The following is a 14,757-nucleotide window of genomic DNA, read 5'->3' on the forward strand; positions in this document are numbered from 1 at the left end:
CCTATCTGGATTTCCCTTGCCTGGCTTCACTCACCAGGACTTTCACCTGGCTTCACTCACCAGGATTTCCCGAATCAGGTCGACTCACCTTGGGTCAACTAGGTCAACCTTGACCAAAGATTGCACCCACAATCTCCCAAGTTTGTATTCTGTCAAACATCAGAATACAACTTTTCTACTCTCGTCAAACATCAGAATAGAACTTTTCTATTCTCGTCAAACATCAAAATACAACTCGAGTCAGGTCAACTCGAGTCAGGTCAACCAGGTCAACCTTGACCTAAGGTTGCACCAACAATCTCCCCCTTTTTGATGTTTGACAAAAACCATAATCAAGTTAGGTTAACCCGATAACCTAACTTAGGTTTTCCAATGTTCTTCCTTGAACATTCTCCCCAAACTCTAATGTTCTTCCTTGAACATTCTTTGGACATTCTCCCATTCTCCCCCTTTTTGACACACATCAAAAAGAGTGAATCAAGGTCAAGAGTTTCTTCCTAATGAAAGTCCTATACCTTTCATTGAAACCCTTAAATTCCCCCTTGATACTAAAGTCAACAATCAACTTAGTGATAATCCCATATCACTCAAGTCTTTAGAGTAAAAACTCCCCCTAAAAGTCAACTCCCCCTTGACTAATAGGTAAAACTCCCCCTAAAGGTCAACTCCCCCTTGACCATTGCACCAACAATGTCTTGGAGAGTTTCAAACCTTTAGAAATCTAAAATACCAACTTCCAGCTGAAATTTCAGAAATTTCAGACAGAATTTGGCACGCCCGATCGGTCACCAGACCGATCAGGATCTCCCTGGATCGGTCCAGTGACCGATCCAGCATCCCCTGGACCGATCAGGGAACCTCCTGATCGGTCACACATGTCTGATTTCTGATTTCTGAATTTATTCCTCCCGAAATTCAGAAACCCCTACAAAATTATAGAAAATTCCAAAAATTATAAAATTTTGAGGATACATTCCTCATAACATATACTATCATGGAAAAATAGTTTTATATGAAAATAACTTCCATTTTCAAATCTTGATACAAAGTTTAAAAACTTTGAAATAGTTCAAGTTTACCTCAACTTTGTATCAACTTGCTCAATAATGAATGCTATCACTATAAAAGCTTCATCAAGGTTTTTCAAATCAATTTTAAAATGATTTTAAACCATTCAATTTAGAACCATAATCTTAGGGCTAAATGTACATGACTTGTACACAAGCTTTCGCTATGATCCTCCATTTTGAATTAGGCTCATCTAGGTACAAGAACTATGCACCTTGATCCTAACTCATGATCCTAATATCTCACACATATCTAAGGTGTATCAAACACATCCAAGTCAATTTTGATGTGAGATATGGTTTAGGTCATCTTAATCTAAGTCCTCATGCATTTTCTAAACAACAATTTGATTTCCATATCAAATTGTGTTTTTGTCCTTAAATCAAATTAATTGATTATAAATACAAAAGATGATGACATGGCATAAAATAATATCATAAGTGAAAACATGTGCCAATGTCATGATGTCATGTCATAAAGTAATGAAACTTAAATAAGGCATGACATATAACTAACCTAAGCATTATCATGACATTTCAAATGATAGTAAATTAGATATGATGTCATGACATGACATATGACAAACAATATATGACAAATAACATATAAAGGTATATAAAATACCTAATTCTAGCTTTAGTTGTCATTTTTGATAATTTTGATCATTTTGCCATAAATTCTATATTCATAAGTGTAATAGATCTAAAATCATATGCTAAAGATTTTTAGATCACTATGTGCCAATTAGATTGACCCTAGAAAATTCCTCAAATGTGGTTGGCACATCCTAATCACCTTAGGAATAATTTTTAATTTCATTTTCAAGGCTTGATTACACCTTGAATATTCCTAAAATGACACCTTTTGCCATGAGTAGGTTAACTACCTATCCAATTAATGTTGGCACACCCTAAACCATCTAGCGTGAAGGAATCACGCTCCTAGGAACCCAATATCTATTTGAGCTCATTGAGTTCACTAAATATTCACTAGGGATGACTTCCCTAGCAACCCTCCTAATGACCCTCCTAGGCTTTAAACCCTTGGTCATTTGGGACTCATCAAGATCAACTCTAGGGGTGACTCCCCTTGTGACCTTGGTGATGGTCTTCCTAGCCCTAGATCTTGTTCCATAATCAAATGGAACATTATGATAAGTGGGCTTGACCACTTGAGACTTAGGTTTGTGACTCAAACCTCTCATGTCCTTGGACTTTTGCTTTTGACCCTTAGACCCTAGAGTTGACTTCTCCAAATTCTTAAGAGTCTTTTCTAAGGTGTCAAGTCTTGACCTCAAGACTTGATTTTCCTTCTCTAATACCTCAAGCTTTAATTTTCCATTTTTCTTTGAGGTATTCCTAGGCATATGTCTAGTTGTTTTGGGATTCCTACCTAGGTTTTCCTTAACCTTAGATGAGTTAATTCTAGGATTGGCATTTCTAGTATCATCCTTACCTAGACTAACATGTTTGGCACCTAAGCACATGTATCGGTTTCTATAGTTATCATGCTTATCATTATTGACAATTGCAATGAGGCTACTAGCATGTGTCTTAGTAGAATTGCAAGAATGTGCCTTAAGGGATACCTTAGGGTTTGCCTTAGCTCCCCCCATAGATGTGCTTGATCTCTTGTCCTTGTGAGGTTGCCTCCCCCTCGGACATTGGCTCCTATAATGTCCCCTTCGCTTGCATTGGAAGCACACCACGTGCTCCTTGCCCTTGCGTATCGGGACTCCAGCTTCCTTGACTTTTGGTGCCGGTGGAGTCTTCCTAATCCTCTTTGGACATTTACTCTTGTAATGCCCATATTCCCTACACTCAAAGCACATTATATGTAATTTACTTGAAATTAAGTTGCTTGAGTTACCTAGTGTTGAGGGTGGATATGAGCTTTCTCCTTCATCCCTTCCGGAGGTAGAAGCTTCTTCTTCTTGCTCCAATCTTGAAGAAGAACTCTCCTCCTCTTCTTCCTTAGATGTTGAGTAGCCCTCAACTTCTAATTCCTTACCTCCATGAAGTGAGCTACTTGACTCACTTGACTCCTCTTCATGACTTGAATTGGAGCTTCCCTCATGGAACTTGGCCAAGTTGTTCCACAATTCCTTGGCATTGTTGTAACCACCTATCTTACACAAGATATCGTTAGGTAATGAGAATTCAAAAATTTTCATTACCTCGTCGTTGATTACGGATTGGTGGATTTGTTCCTTCGTCCACTTCTTCTTCTCGAGAGGTTCTCCTCCTTTATCCATCGGAGGAATAAAACCTACTTGTACACAATTCCAATTTTCTAGGTTAGTCATAAGAAAATACTTCATTCTTACCTTCCAATACGCGAAGTCGTCGCGATCGTAGAAGGGTGGAATCGTGATGTCTTCTCCAAGTTGATCCATTCTCTAGCTCGTGCTCCCCCGGATGTTAATCCGACGAAGAGCGACATCGCTCTGATACCACTTGTTAGGACCTTCGGATAGCGGCTAGAGAGGGGGGGTGTGAATAGCCGACCCCAAATTTTCGTTTCTTCCTACAATTTAGGTTAGCGCAGCGGAAATACAATGTAGAAACGAAAGTGGAGAAGATCAAACCTCAAACACGATGATGTAACGAGGTTCGGAGATGATACTCCTACTCCTCGGCGTGTCCGTAAGGTGGACGAAGCCTATCAATCCGTCGGTGGATGAGACCTCGGAAAACCGGCTAATAGAAACTCCTTCTGGGTGGAGAAACCTCGCCACAAACTTCTTGCAATAGCAAGATAGGAGTACAAAGATACAGCACAATACAAAGGCAGTAAGAATGTAAAAACACAGCTTGCCTTCTCGTCGACTGGATGAAGCAGCAACTTCACGAAACACCTACAACAGCAGGAACCAGCCGAAGGAAGCTTCCACGAAGCTTCAGGAAAATGAGAGCTCAGCAAAGCTCTGATTGCAGTAAGATTAGAAAGGAAAGAGAGGCAACTACAAATCCTGTAGCCCTCGACTTGTTATATAACCTGCGAAGAAGAAGACACATAAACTAGCCGTTGTGTCGCAACGGCTAGGGCCTGGACCGATCAGGCTCCACCCTGATCGGTCCAGACCTTCTCTGATCGGTCTTGGGACCGATCAGGACCTATGCTGATCGGTCCCCAGACCGATCAGCACGCTTCACAGAGAGTTGCCCAACTCTCTGATCGGTCTGTGGACCGATCAGGACTCAGGTGGATCGGTCCACAGACCGATCCCCCTCTTTCTTCTCCTGATCTTCTTCGCTTCTGTATGATTACTGATCGGTCACCAGACCGATCAGTCAACCAGCGTATCACTGGATCGGTCACCAGACCGATCCAGGTTTAGAGCTCCCAGCCCTAAACCCTACCTGGTCCTGAGAACGAGCTACCGAGCCCTCTCTGACCTAGTCCGGAGAACGAGCTGCCGAGCCCTCTCCGACTTCGTCCGGTCCAGAGAACGAGCTACCGAGCCCTCTCTGACCTAGTCCGGAGAACGAGCTGCCGAGCCCTCTCCGACTTCGTCCAGTCCAGAGAACGAGCTACCGAGCCCTCTTTGACTTAGTCCGGAGAACGAGCTACCGAGCCCTCTCCGACTTCATCCGGTCCAGAGAACGAGCTCCCGAGCCCTCTCTGACCTAGTCCGGAGAATGAGCTACCAAGCCCTCTCCGACTTTCCATGCCAAGTCTCCATACTTGGACTTTTCCCGTGCCAAGCTCCCTGCTTGGACTTTTCCGTGCCAAGTCTCCATACTTGGACTTTTCCGTGCCAAGTCTCCATACTTGGACTTTTCCCGTGCCAAGCTCCCTGCTTGGACTTTTCCGTGCCAAGTCTCCATACTTGGACTTTTCTCGTGCCAAGCTCCCTGCTTGGACTTTTCACCAGATGTCTGGTCAACCTTGACCTATCTGGATTTCCCTTGTCTGGCTTCACTCACTAGGACTTTCACCTGACTTCACTCACCAGGATTTCCCGAATCAGGTCGACTCACCTTGGGTCAACTAGGTCAACTTTGAACAAAGATTGCACCCACAATCTCCCAAGTTTGTATTCTGTCAAACATCATAATACAACTTTTCTACTCTCGTCAAACATCAGAATAGAACTTTTCTATTCTCGTCAAACATCAAAATACAACTCGAGTCAGGTCAACTCGAGTCAGGTCAACCAGGTCAACCTTGACCTAAGGTTGCACCAACAGTAACAATACCTTGAAAATGACTTCCAAGTATCAACTTTTTCAAGGTTAGGTTAACTATCCTTCCAATTAAAGTTGACACTCTCTAAACTCATATAGGGTGTAGAGAATATACTCATAGGAACCCAAAATCTATTTGTGTTTCTTGAGTGATCTAGGTATTCACTAGGAATAACTTCCCTAGTTACCTTTCAATGACCTTCCTAGGCTTCTTAGAAGCTTTGGTCATGCTCCTCTCCTCTAGGCCAACCCTAGGGATAGCTTCTCTTGTGACATTCTTAGTGACTTTCTTAGGCTTCTTAGAAGCCTTAGTCACATTGGTCTTCTCAAGGTTAGTTCTAGGGATGCCTTCCCTTGTAATCTTGGCTTGACTCCTAGACGTAGGGTTAGTTCTATAACTATATGGAACTCTATGATAAGAAGACACATCCTTCTTGGTTTTAAATTTGTATCCCAAATCTCTATGGCCATAGGATGCCTCTTGCATTCCTAAACCTAGGTTGTACTTATTTTGTCCCTTAAAGATATTTTCCATTCTTTTTAGGGTATTTTCTAATTTATCAATCCTTGACCTCAAGGCTTGATTTTCCATCCTTAAATCCTTAGATTTTGATTTTTCATTAGGTCCTTGAGCATTTCTATTTCTATGTTTATATCTAAAATCCATAGAATTTTTACCTAGATTGTTATTTACCTTCCTCACCTTAGGTGTTATGGTCCTGGCATGAAAAACTACATTTTTTTTTTAATCCTATCATGCTTCTTATTTTCATGATAAATAGCATTAAAATAATATAAACTAGACCTATCGTGCTTTTTTATCATGAGTCAAAGGAGTTGGTTCAATAAATGATACATTGAGTTTCTCCTTAGAAGCTCCCTTTTGACTTGAGTTTCCTCCTTGACTTTGATCAGATTCTTCCCCTTTGGACATTAACTTCGGTAATGTCTATTTTGTTTACACAAGAAGCGCACAATATGTTCCTTTCCCTTGCGTACCATGCGGTCGGCATTCTTAGGCTTCTTCTTGCCCTTTGGTGTCATTTTGCCCCTTTTTTTTTTATCAACTTGGGACACTTGCTCTTATAACATCCATGTTCTCTACACTCAAAGTAAATGATATGATTTTTATTATTACTAGTTAAAATTTCTATACCTTTGCTTGTAGGGATGATACATGTTCCTCCATTTGATTTTGCTTGACTTGTGGAGGTGGCACAATCTTCTTCTCCATTTGACCCGGAAGTAGAAGCTTCTTCTTGCTCCGGTGTCAATGAATAATACTCCCCCTCAATCCTAGAGGTGGAGGCCTCTTCATCTTCATCCTCTTGCACATGAAACAAAGAGTATGCTCCCTCTTTGTCTTCTTCATTTCACTCTATTGAGGATGAAGCTTCTTGATCTTCTTCTTTCGATGTTGAGCATCTCTCAACTTCGGACTCCCCTTCTCCTTTGATCCAAAGAGTTGCCTTCTTTTGATTTGTCTTGATTTGGTGTAGTGGAGGGGGTCTCATGAATCTTTGTCAACTTGCTCCAAAGCTTCTTGGTATCTTCAAATTCTCCTATCTTGTTCAAGATATTAATAGGCAATAAATTGACCAAACTCTTGACTCCATTTGATCCTTTTGACGCTTTTGCCCTTGTCGTTTGTTAGAGCTTGAAATCCTTCCATTAGAGAAAATCATTGCTCTATCTCTATCATAAAGAAGTTTTCGATTCTTGATTTCCAAGGATCAAAGCTCGTTGATGTGAATGGTCGACACACCCTTGTGTCGAATCCGAGTCCATCTCAGAATTCCGTTTTGAAGTTGAGCTCCTCTTGATGAAGTCTTTGACTTGTCAGAATTTGGACTTCAACTTCTTCTTCCTCTACCTTGTTGCCCTTCCGGCGATGAGTTCGGTGAAGAGCGGCTTCGCTCTGCTACTACTTGTTGGGTCACTTCGAAGCTAGAGGGGGACGGGGGTGAATAGCTTGTTGTGCTTCGATGATGATGATTTGCAATGGAATAGACTCGAAGCAAGCTCCTAATGTTAACACCAATGATTTACTTGGTATTCATCTCATACAAGGTGACTAATCCAAGAATCCAGTCCTCTCTCACACATCCACTATCAAATAAACTCCTTCTCGGCAACAACCGGAGGTGGAGAAACCTCGTACAAGTTCTCTCACAAAGAAATACATGAGGAGGAAAATACAAGCTAATCCTGTTGCATTTTCTTGATTTCTCCCACATTTGTATTTATTTGTATTGAGTATTTTACAATGAAATTTTTAAAGAGTGACTTTTTTTTCTTATTCTGCACAAAAGAACCTTACCTTTCCTGATTCACTAATTCGGGGGGAGATACTGAACTTTTGGATTGAAAAAATGTTTTAGAAGGTATCTCTGAAGTAGATGCGGATTTATAGAGCAATTCTTGATCATAATTTCCAGTATGAATACTACGCCGAACATAAAACTTATGATTGGTAGTAAAACATCGATTTTCCTGTTGAGACACAGTTCTATCTTCAAGGATTTCTCTAGATATCTTCTTACGAAGTTTCGTTATAGCATCTATAATAGCCTCTGGTTTAGGTGGGCAGCCCGGCAAATAGACATCGACAGGAATTAGCTTATCGACTCCACGAACAGTACTATAAGAATCAGTACTGAACATACCTCCTGTAATAGTACAGGCTCCCATAGAAATGACATATTTTGGTTTAGGCATTTGCTCATATAATCTTACTAAAGAAGGAGCCATTTTCATTGTTACTGTGTCGGCTGTTAAAATTAGGTCTGCTTGCCTAGGACTCGATCTTGGTACCAATCCATAACGATCAAAGTCGAATCGCGAGCCTATTAATGAAGCAAATTCAATGAAACAACAACTGGTACCATAGAGAAGTGGCCATAAACCGGAAAGTCTTGACCAATTCGAAAGATCATATAATACAAAATGAAATCTTACAAGATTATAATCAATGAAACCCTAGCTTACTCCTTTTTGTTTGAAGTGCCTCTTGACCTTAGAAGTGCAGCAACACTTGTCTCCAAGAAATCTCAAGAACTGGTGGTATCACCTGAGAGAATCGTAAGAAAAGGAAAAGAGCGACTCAAAGAGAATCCACGCGAACACCTTTTATCGGGCTGATAACGGCTAGTTTTTCGAGCTTAATTGATTACCGTAATCGATTAAGCCTTCTTAATCGATTACCATAATCGATTAGGAAGTTTTCTGTTTGCGCGATAAACCCCGTAAGCGATTAAGCCTTCCTTCTTAATTGCTTACCGCACTCTTTGTGCATTTCGCGAAAACATCTTTAATCGATCATCCTAATCGATTAAGCTATGGTAATCGACTAACCTAGTTGATTACTAAACCCTAACTTCCCTAACCGAAGTTTAGGGTTCTTTACCCAACATCCGACAAACCTTGACCTATTGGGACTCCTCATTGCCTGGCTTCTGGTCAGCCTTGACCTACTAGGACTTCTTCACCAAGTGTCCGATCAATCCTTGGCGCACTTAGACTTTTCTCCTTATGCCAAATATCTAGTCAAACCTTTGACCTACTTGGACTTCCAATCATCAGGTGTCTGACCAACCTTGACCCACCTGAATTTCCACATGCCTGGGTTCACTCACCAGGACTTTTACTTGGTTTCACTCACCAAGATTTTCAACTGTCTGGCTTCACTCACCAGGACTTTCAACTATCTGGCTTCACTCACCAGGACTTTCAACTGCCTGGCTTCACTCACCAAGAATTTCACTTAGCTTCACTCACTATGATTTTTCTTTTGCCTAGTTTCACTCACTAGGGCTTTTAACTGCCTGGTTTCACTCACCAAGACTTTCACCTAGCTTCACTCACTAGGATTTTCCTTTTTCCTAGTTTCACTCACCAGGACTTTCCACACTAAGTGTCCAGTTAACAGTGATCCACTTGAATTTTCTTCTTCTACCAACCTTCTTATTGGACTTGCTCTTACCTAACCTCTAGTTAGGACTTTCTAGCTAAGTATCTACTCAACCTTGATGTACTTGACTTTTCTTCATACAAAACTGGTCAAACCTTGACCAATGGGCCGGGGGATTGCATCAATAATCTCCCCATACGAACAATTGCACATGTAATCTCCATATATTGTCAAATATTAAGACTCAAGCTTAGTCAAACTGGTTAACCTTGACATAGGAAAATTACACCAACACCGACCCCATGGATATGAAGGGAGGTAAATGCAGGTACACAAATGTTAGGTGTATGGTAGGGTAAATCCCAGGTCATCAGTTCTTGAGAATCGACCCTTGCCATTACGCTAGAGATGTCATGCGCCCACCGTCTGTGTTACGCCATGGGAGCTGCATAATCTATTTAGAATTTGTATGTTGGTGTGGTTGGCTAAAACCGTGTTGTTGATGTAGGATAAATTCAAGAAGACCTCTCAAATTTTAAAAGGTCATGACTTTTAACTCTGATATTAGAACCAGATGTTGTTTCACTTGAATTGAAACTCATTCAAAAATCTAAAATTGTTACTGGGTGGAATTTGTAACGGTCAAATTTTAGATTCGAAAAATAACTTTTAGGATTTTTTGGAGGTTTCAAACATTTATTTTACTATTTTTGATATTTTTTTTTATTAGGGTATTTTTGATAATTTCATCTATTATGAGTCCGAATTTATCTATATAAGCTATTTGAGAGATTATCCTATGCTATTCAACAATTTTTTTTCCGAAACAAACTTGAAGATGACACTTTTTTTTTTTTTCTCTAAAATCCTCCCTTTTATCAGTCCGTAAAATAATAATTATTCTTCATGTGTGTTGTCTATACAACCAGAAGCGGTATGTTTTCTTGCTGTTATTTTCTGATAGTTGTGATCCTTGCTGGTGATTATGGTGATCATTTCTGAACTAAACTCGGGAAGTCTCTATGAATTTGCTAGGTTCATAAATTTTTCAAGAGTATTACTTTCTTTCAGCAAGTGCACTATTGAAGAATCTACAATAACTATGACTTTATTCAAAAAAGGTTGCCTTTAATGTACTGACTTTACCCTTTGAGTAACAACACTTTAAGTAAATTTCAAAACTATATATGTTATTTAATTTCTAAAGTGCTTTGGTTTGGCCATAGGCTGCAGTAGGAGATGAAGAAACTAGATATGATCGGGATCAAAGTCTGGGTGGAAAAAAAAACAGCTCTCTCCAGCAGCTGAATAAATGATGACAATGATGTGATAAAGTTGAGTTAGATACAGAGAAAGAGATGAACCTCTCCACTTCTCTTCTTTTTTATCCCGTTACGATGCACTAGAAGGGCATCTATTTATACATAGTTTAATTTTTAATTACGGTTCATTTAAGATTTTTTTTTTTTTAAATGAGACTCATAATTGATGCTAGACTTCTAAGTCGTCCATTATGAACCCTATAAAAACTTCAATAGAACTAAATTTATTATCTTAGATTCAAGATTTCCTAACCTAATTAACCATTCTCTTCTTACAGCATCAGGAGCATTAATTGGCCACTTTAATTCAACAATATCCAGAACAAAAGGCAGAAGCATAAATGCACCTCGGATACTGCAACTGCTCCACACCCACAAGAAACATTGCAAGGAAGCTTCGCTGCTTTTCTTTTGATGCAGGATGAGTTATTTGGGATTCCAAATTAGACTCTTTTAATTTATACTCGTGTGGTAAAAAAGCGAAATCGCTCGCCCCCAGCGTCCCCGTCGCACCCGACCCAAGGTCATCACGAGGGAAGTAAATCACAGCATCCTGAGCGAGCATGTAGCAAGTGAGATGAGTTGCACAGGGACCGGAGATTTACGCCCCACTACCCTGAGTTTCGACCCCACGATCTCATGTGACAAGCATCCCACCACATACCAACTCGGATGACCTGTGAGGTGCATCTTACCCTAATGAAGTGAAGCAAATATACATTCATATATGTTACAGTACTGGAAGCTAATTAAGCTTGCTTCTACTCATACATCCTCTTAAAACTCTTGCTCTCAAAAGAAATTAACATAACACCGAATTAATTAATATAATGTCCTTGTACGATATTTAATTAAGATCAGAAATTGTAATGATATTTAGGAATCACTATATCTCTGGACAAAGTTAATTACCTCCTATTATTAATTAACATGCCGTTGATGGCTTCCACGGAAAGAGGATGATTAAGCACTCGCAATGGCGATGGTCTATCCATCTTCGCCGTTCCCTCGAGCACTAACTTGTCGTCGTCGGCATTTGGGATCGTTGGCTTTGCCTCGTAGCCGCCGTCGATCACTCCCGGTGCAACATCAATGCCAATGTTGTGAAGCTGGCTGTCGTCGTCGTCCTCGGCCTCATCGTCCCAAATGAACGGGCTCTTCTCGCCGGCCATGATCATCTTCTTGCCAATTAGGGCAGGGCTAGCAGTCAGGTACAGACCATGATCAGGAGGCTGTAGATGGTGAATGCTTCCCAAGTGCAGTTGGTGCGAGTTATCGAGCTGCAGGTCTCCGGTACCACCAAAAAGTTGCAGGTCTGCCATGTCGTGGACGAACCCTAGTTGCTCCCCTGCCGCTTCCGTGCCTTGACCTGCTGCAAGCGTTTGATACGCTTTCTCCAGTATGCTTTGCATGTACTTTCCTTGGGCTTCGATCCTGATCTGTAGATGTTTCTGAACCTGCAAAAAAACTCATTCAAAATTATTAAATAACTCAATATTAATTCCTCTCATTGCGAGGGTAATTCCCGATCTTTGTCGGGATTTAATTCTTATTCAATTCTATAAATCTATCATGTGATAACTAACTCGGCTATAACTTGAAACACATGATTCTGTAAAAAACAGGAGCAAGAGAAAGTATATAAACATTGCCTCTAATTGTTCATGAAATCTCCTATGGACTTCCAGCTGCATCCTGTGAGCTTCTGTGCCATGCAAAACCCTGATATATATGCAATCCATTATTCTTCTATATTATATTATAGAATAAATAACACATGTATACAACTCACTCATTCATGGATCGACCCATTATTCGGGATGAAGAGGCAGTATTTCTTTGCAGATCCATTGCTGCTTTAATTTAATCAAAAATTTGTTTGTAAATTAATTAACAAGAAATTTATATGTATATATATAATAAGTAGATAGTAACTATGCTTAATTATATTACCTTCCTTGAATGAATAATGATCGTTGAATTCTCTGTGTGGTTGCTTGCCAAGCCTGAATTTCTGCATCAAAATTAAAATTTTGAAATTAGTTTTTGACGGATCGTGTCGAGATATTGATGATTAGTTAGCTACCTGAAGGTGGCTCTTGAGATGATAGAGAGTGAGACCTTTGACACCCATCACCCTCATGATCGTCTTGGGCGTGGCCTCTATAGGGAGAGTAATCGTAAGAATTGAGGAAATTATAAACACTCTGTAATTAGAGAAATCTGAGAATTAATTAGTACTGTCTGGGCCGCCGAGCTGGTTGACGGCGTCGACGAAGCGGTCGTGGAGCTCAGCCGTCCACCGGAGGCGCGGCTTGGGGTCGGTGGTGAGGACGAGGCCGGAGTCGCCTTGGACGCACATGGGAGCCCTCTCGTGCGAAGAGGAATTCATAGGGGTGGACGGAGGCTTCCTGGAAGCTGCGGGGAACATTCCCTTCTTGCTACTTCTCTTTGCTCCTTTCCCTCTCTCTCTCTCTCTCTCTCTCTCTCTCTGGTTCTCCTAGCTCCTTCAGCTGCCGCGGCTGGGGAATTCTTGGAAGAGATTCAAGAACAAATCAAAAGTAGGAATAGGGTTCGATTTCTGAGGAGATCATGAAAGAGCTCTCATGGAAAGAAGCCATGCATGGTTGTCTCATGATTAAAAGCCTTTAATTATATTCATGGATCATGAGCGCGCGCTCTCTCTCTCCCCCTCCAACTCTTTGGCCAGCCAGCCAGCCCTTAGTCTTCTTCTTGATCTTCTTGATGCTCTCAATCATCTTTTGGAAAAACAACCAGGTTTTTTTGAGAATTAGATTTTTTTTCTTTAAAAGGACAGTCCTATACATGAAACTCTCGTTAATACATATCCAAATGAAGAATCTATTATACACCATCTCACTTTGTATTACAAAAGACGGTTTGTGCAACCCGAATATATGTAACCATCAAAATCATACGCAATTTTATCAATATGCCAAGGGTCCCTTAGGATTTTTTTTCCTTTATGCAAAAAAAAAGAAATAGTACTGTGTTAGTACATCCATATTAATTACCCTATCTAAAAATTTTACTCTAAATTTTAAATAGAATAGCTAAAAAGTCTTTGCATCAGTTACCCTATCTATTTCCTATTGACATGCATCAATTATACATGCAAACCCTATTGTTTCTAACGCATGTTATAACTTTTAATGTGGGATGAATTTCAAGATGTATTAGGCGCCAAATCGAACAAGTTTAAAGATCTATGATTGGTTACCGATGAAATCTGTAACAATCTAGTTTTAGGTAAAAAAAAGAAGATTGTTTAAGATTTTTTCGGAGGTTCGAAAGACTTTTGCTCTTTATTATTATTATTATTTTTCGGATTTAGTATTTAGGGGTATTTTCATCTCTCACAAGTTATTTTTAAAATAGTTTTGAATCAATAATAATTTGGTCATGTCATTCTTTTCCCAAATGACGAATTTGATTGTCTATTTCTTAGTATTTTACGAGATCAACAAGATTTAGTAAATCATATTCAGTATACATAATCGAATCAACGAGATAAATAGATTTTGAGAACGAGGTCAATAGATTTTGTTGCATCATTCTCCGGTCAATGTAAATATATGTGGTTATGTAGCTTTAATGGAACAAAACATGCATATATTAAAATATTCCTTTGTAATTTAATTAGTGAAAGTGACTGCTTTGAGTCTTTGACAGCAAGAGGGGGGCCCAAATAAAGGGAAGGAAAGAAACGAGATGAGCAAGAACAATATAAAGCTCTCTTCGTGGAGGGAAATCTATGCGATTTGTTCTAATATTCCACCGGGGGAATTAGATGCTTTCTTGTTTGTCAGTTCACTGTAGATTCTTCTTCATATTTTGATTAGATTAATCTTTGTTTTTTCTTTTAAAAAGTAAATCAGTACGAGGGTTTCCTGGGATAAAGAGTTTTATATTTTATTAATATTTGATCAATAGAGTTGTAAGTAAACACTAAAAAATACGGTCATTTTTAGGTATGAATTTTGTAACGAATTGTTTAAAAACATCATTGAGTTTACAATGAAATTTGTGGGAAAAAAAATCGTTGCAAATAAGGTGTTGCTAAATTTGGCGACGAAAAATTAGAAATTCATTGCAAATTCGGCAATGAATATCATATTCATTGTAAAATTCGTTGACAATTTTACGACGAAAACAAATATTCGTCACAAACTTTGATGCTCAAGATCTAGAATAAAAAACAAAATTCATCATAAATTTAGGGACGAAAAACACATTCATCATAGAT

The 14,757-nt window shown here is 39.6% G+C and overlaps 1 protein-coding gene across 2 annotated transcripts; it reads right to left on the bottom strand.

Moving 5' to 3' along the window:
- Nucleotides 1-11,190: 11,190 nt before the first annotated feature.
- Nucleotides 11,191-13,300, bottom strand: LOC122045291 (myb family transcription factor IPN2-like). Of its 2 annotated transcripts, none has more exons than XM_042605443.1 (6): nucleotides 12,732-13,300; nucleotides 12,577-12,653; nucleotides 12,444-12,504; nucleotides 12,283-12,343; nucleotides 12,143-12,212; nucleotides 11,191-11,947 (listed from the first exon to the last, which is right to left on the bottom strand). In XM_042605443.1, exons 1-6 carry the CDS (start codon nucleotides 12,919-12,921, stop codon nucleotides 11,399-11,401), a joined length of 1,008 nt encoding a protein of 335 aa, XP_042461377.1. In that variant the 5' UTR covers nucleotides 12,922-13,300; the 3' UTR covers nucleotides 11,191-11,398. The 2 variants fall into 2 exon arrangements, with proteins under 2 accessions (XP_042461377.1, XP_042461376.1); XM_042605442.1 differs by having other exon boundaries at nucleotides 12,283-12,346.
- Nucleotides 13,301-14,757: the final 1,457 nt, after the last annotated feature.

Source organism: Zingiber officinale, chromosome 2B (assembly GCF_018446385.1).
Source record: "Zingiber officinale cultivar Zhangliang chromosome 2B, Zo_v1.1, whole genome shotgun sequence".
Classification (NCBI taxonomy): Eukaryota; Viridiplantae; Streptophyta; class Magnoliopsida; order Zingiberales; family Zingiberaceae; genus Zingiber; species Zingiber officinale.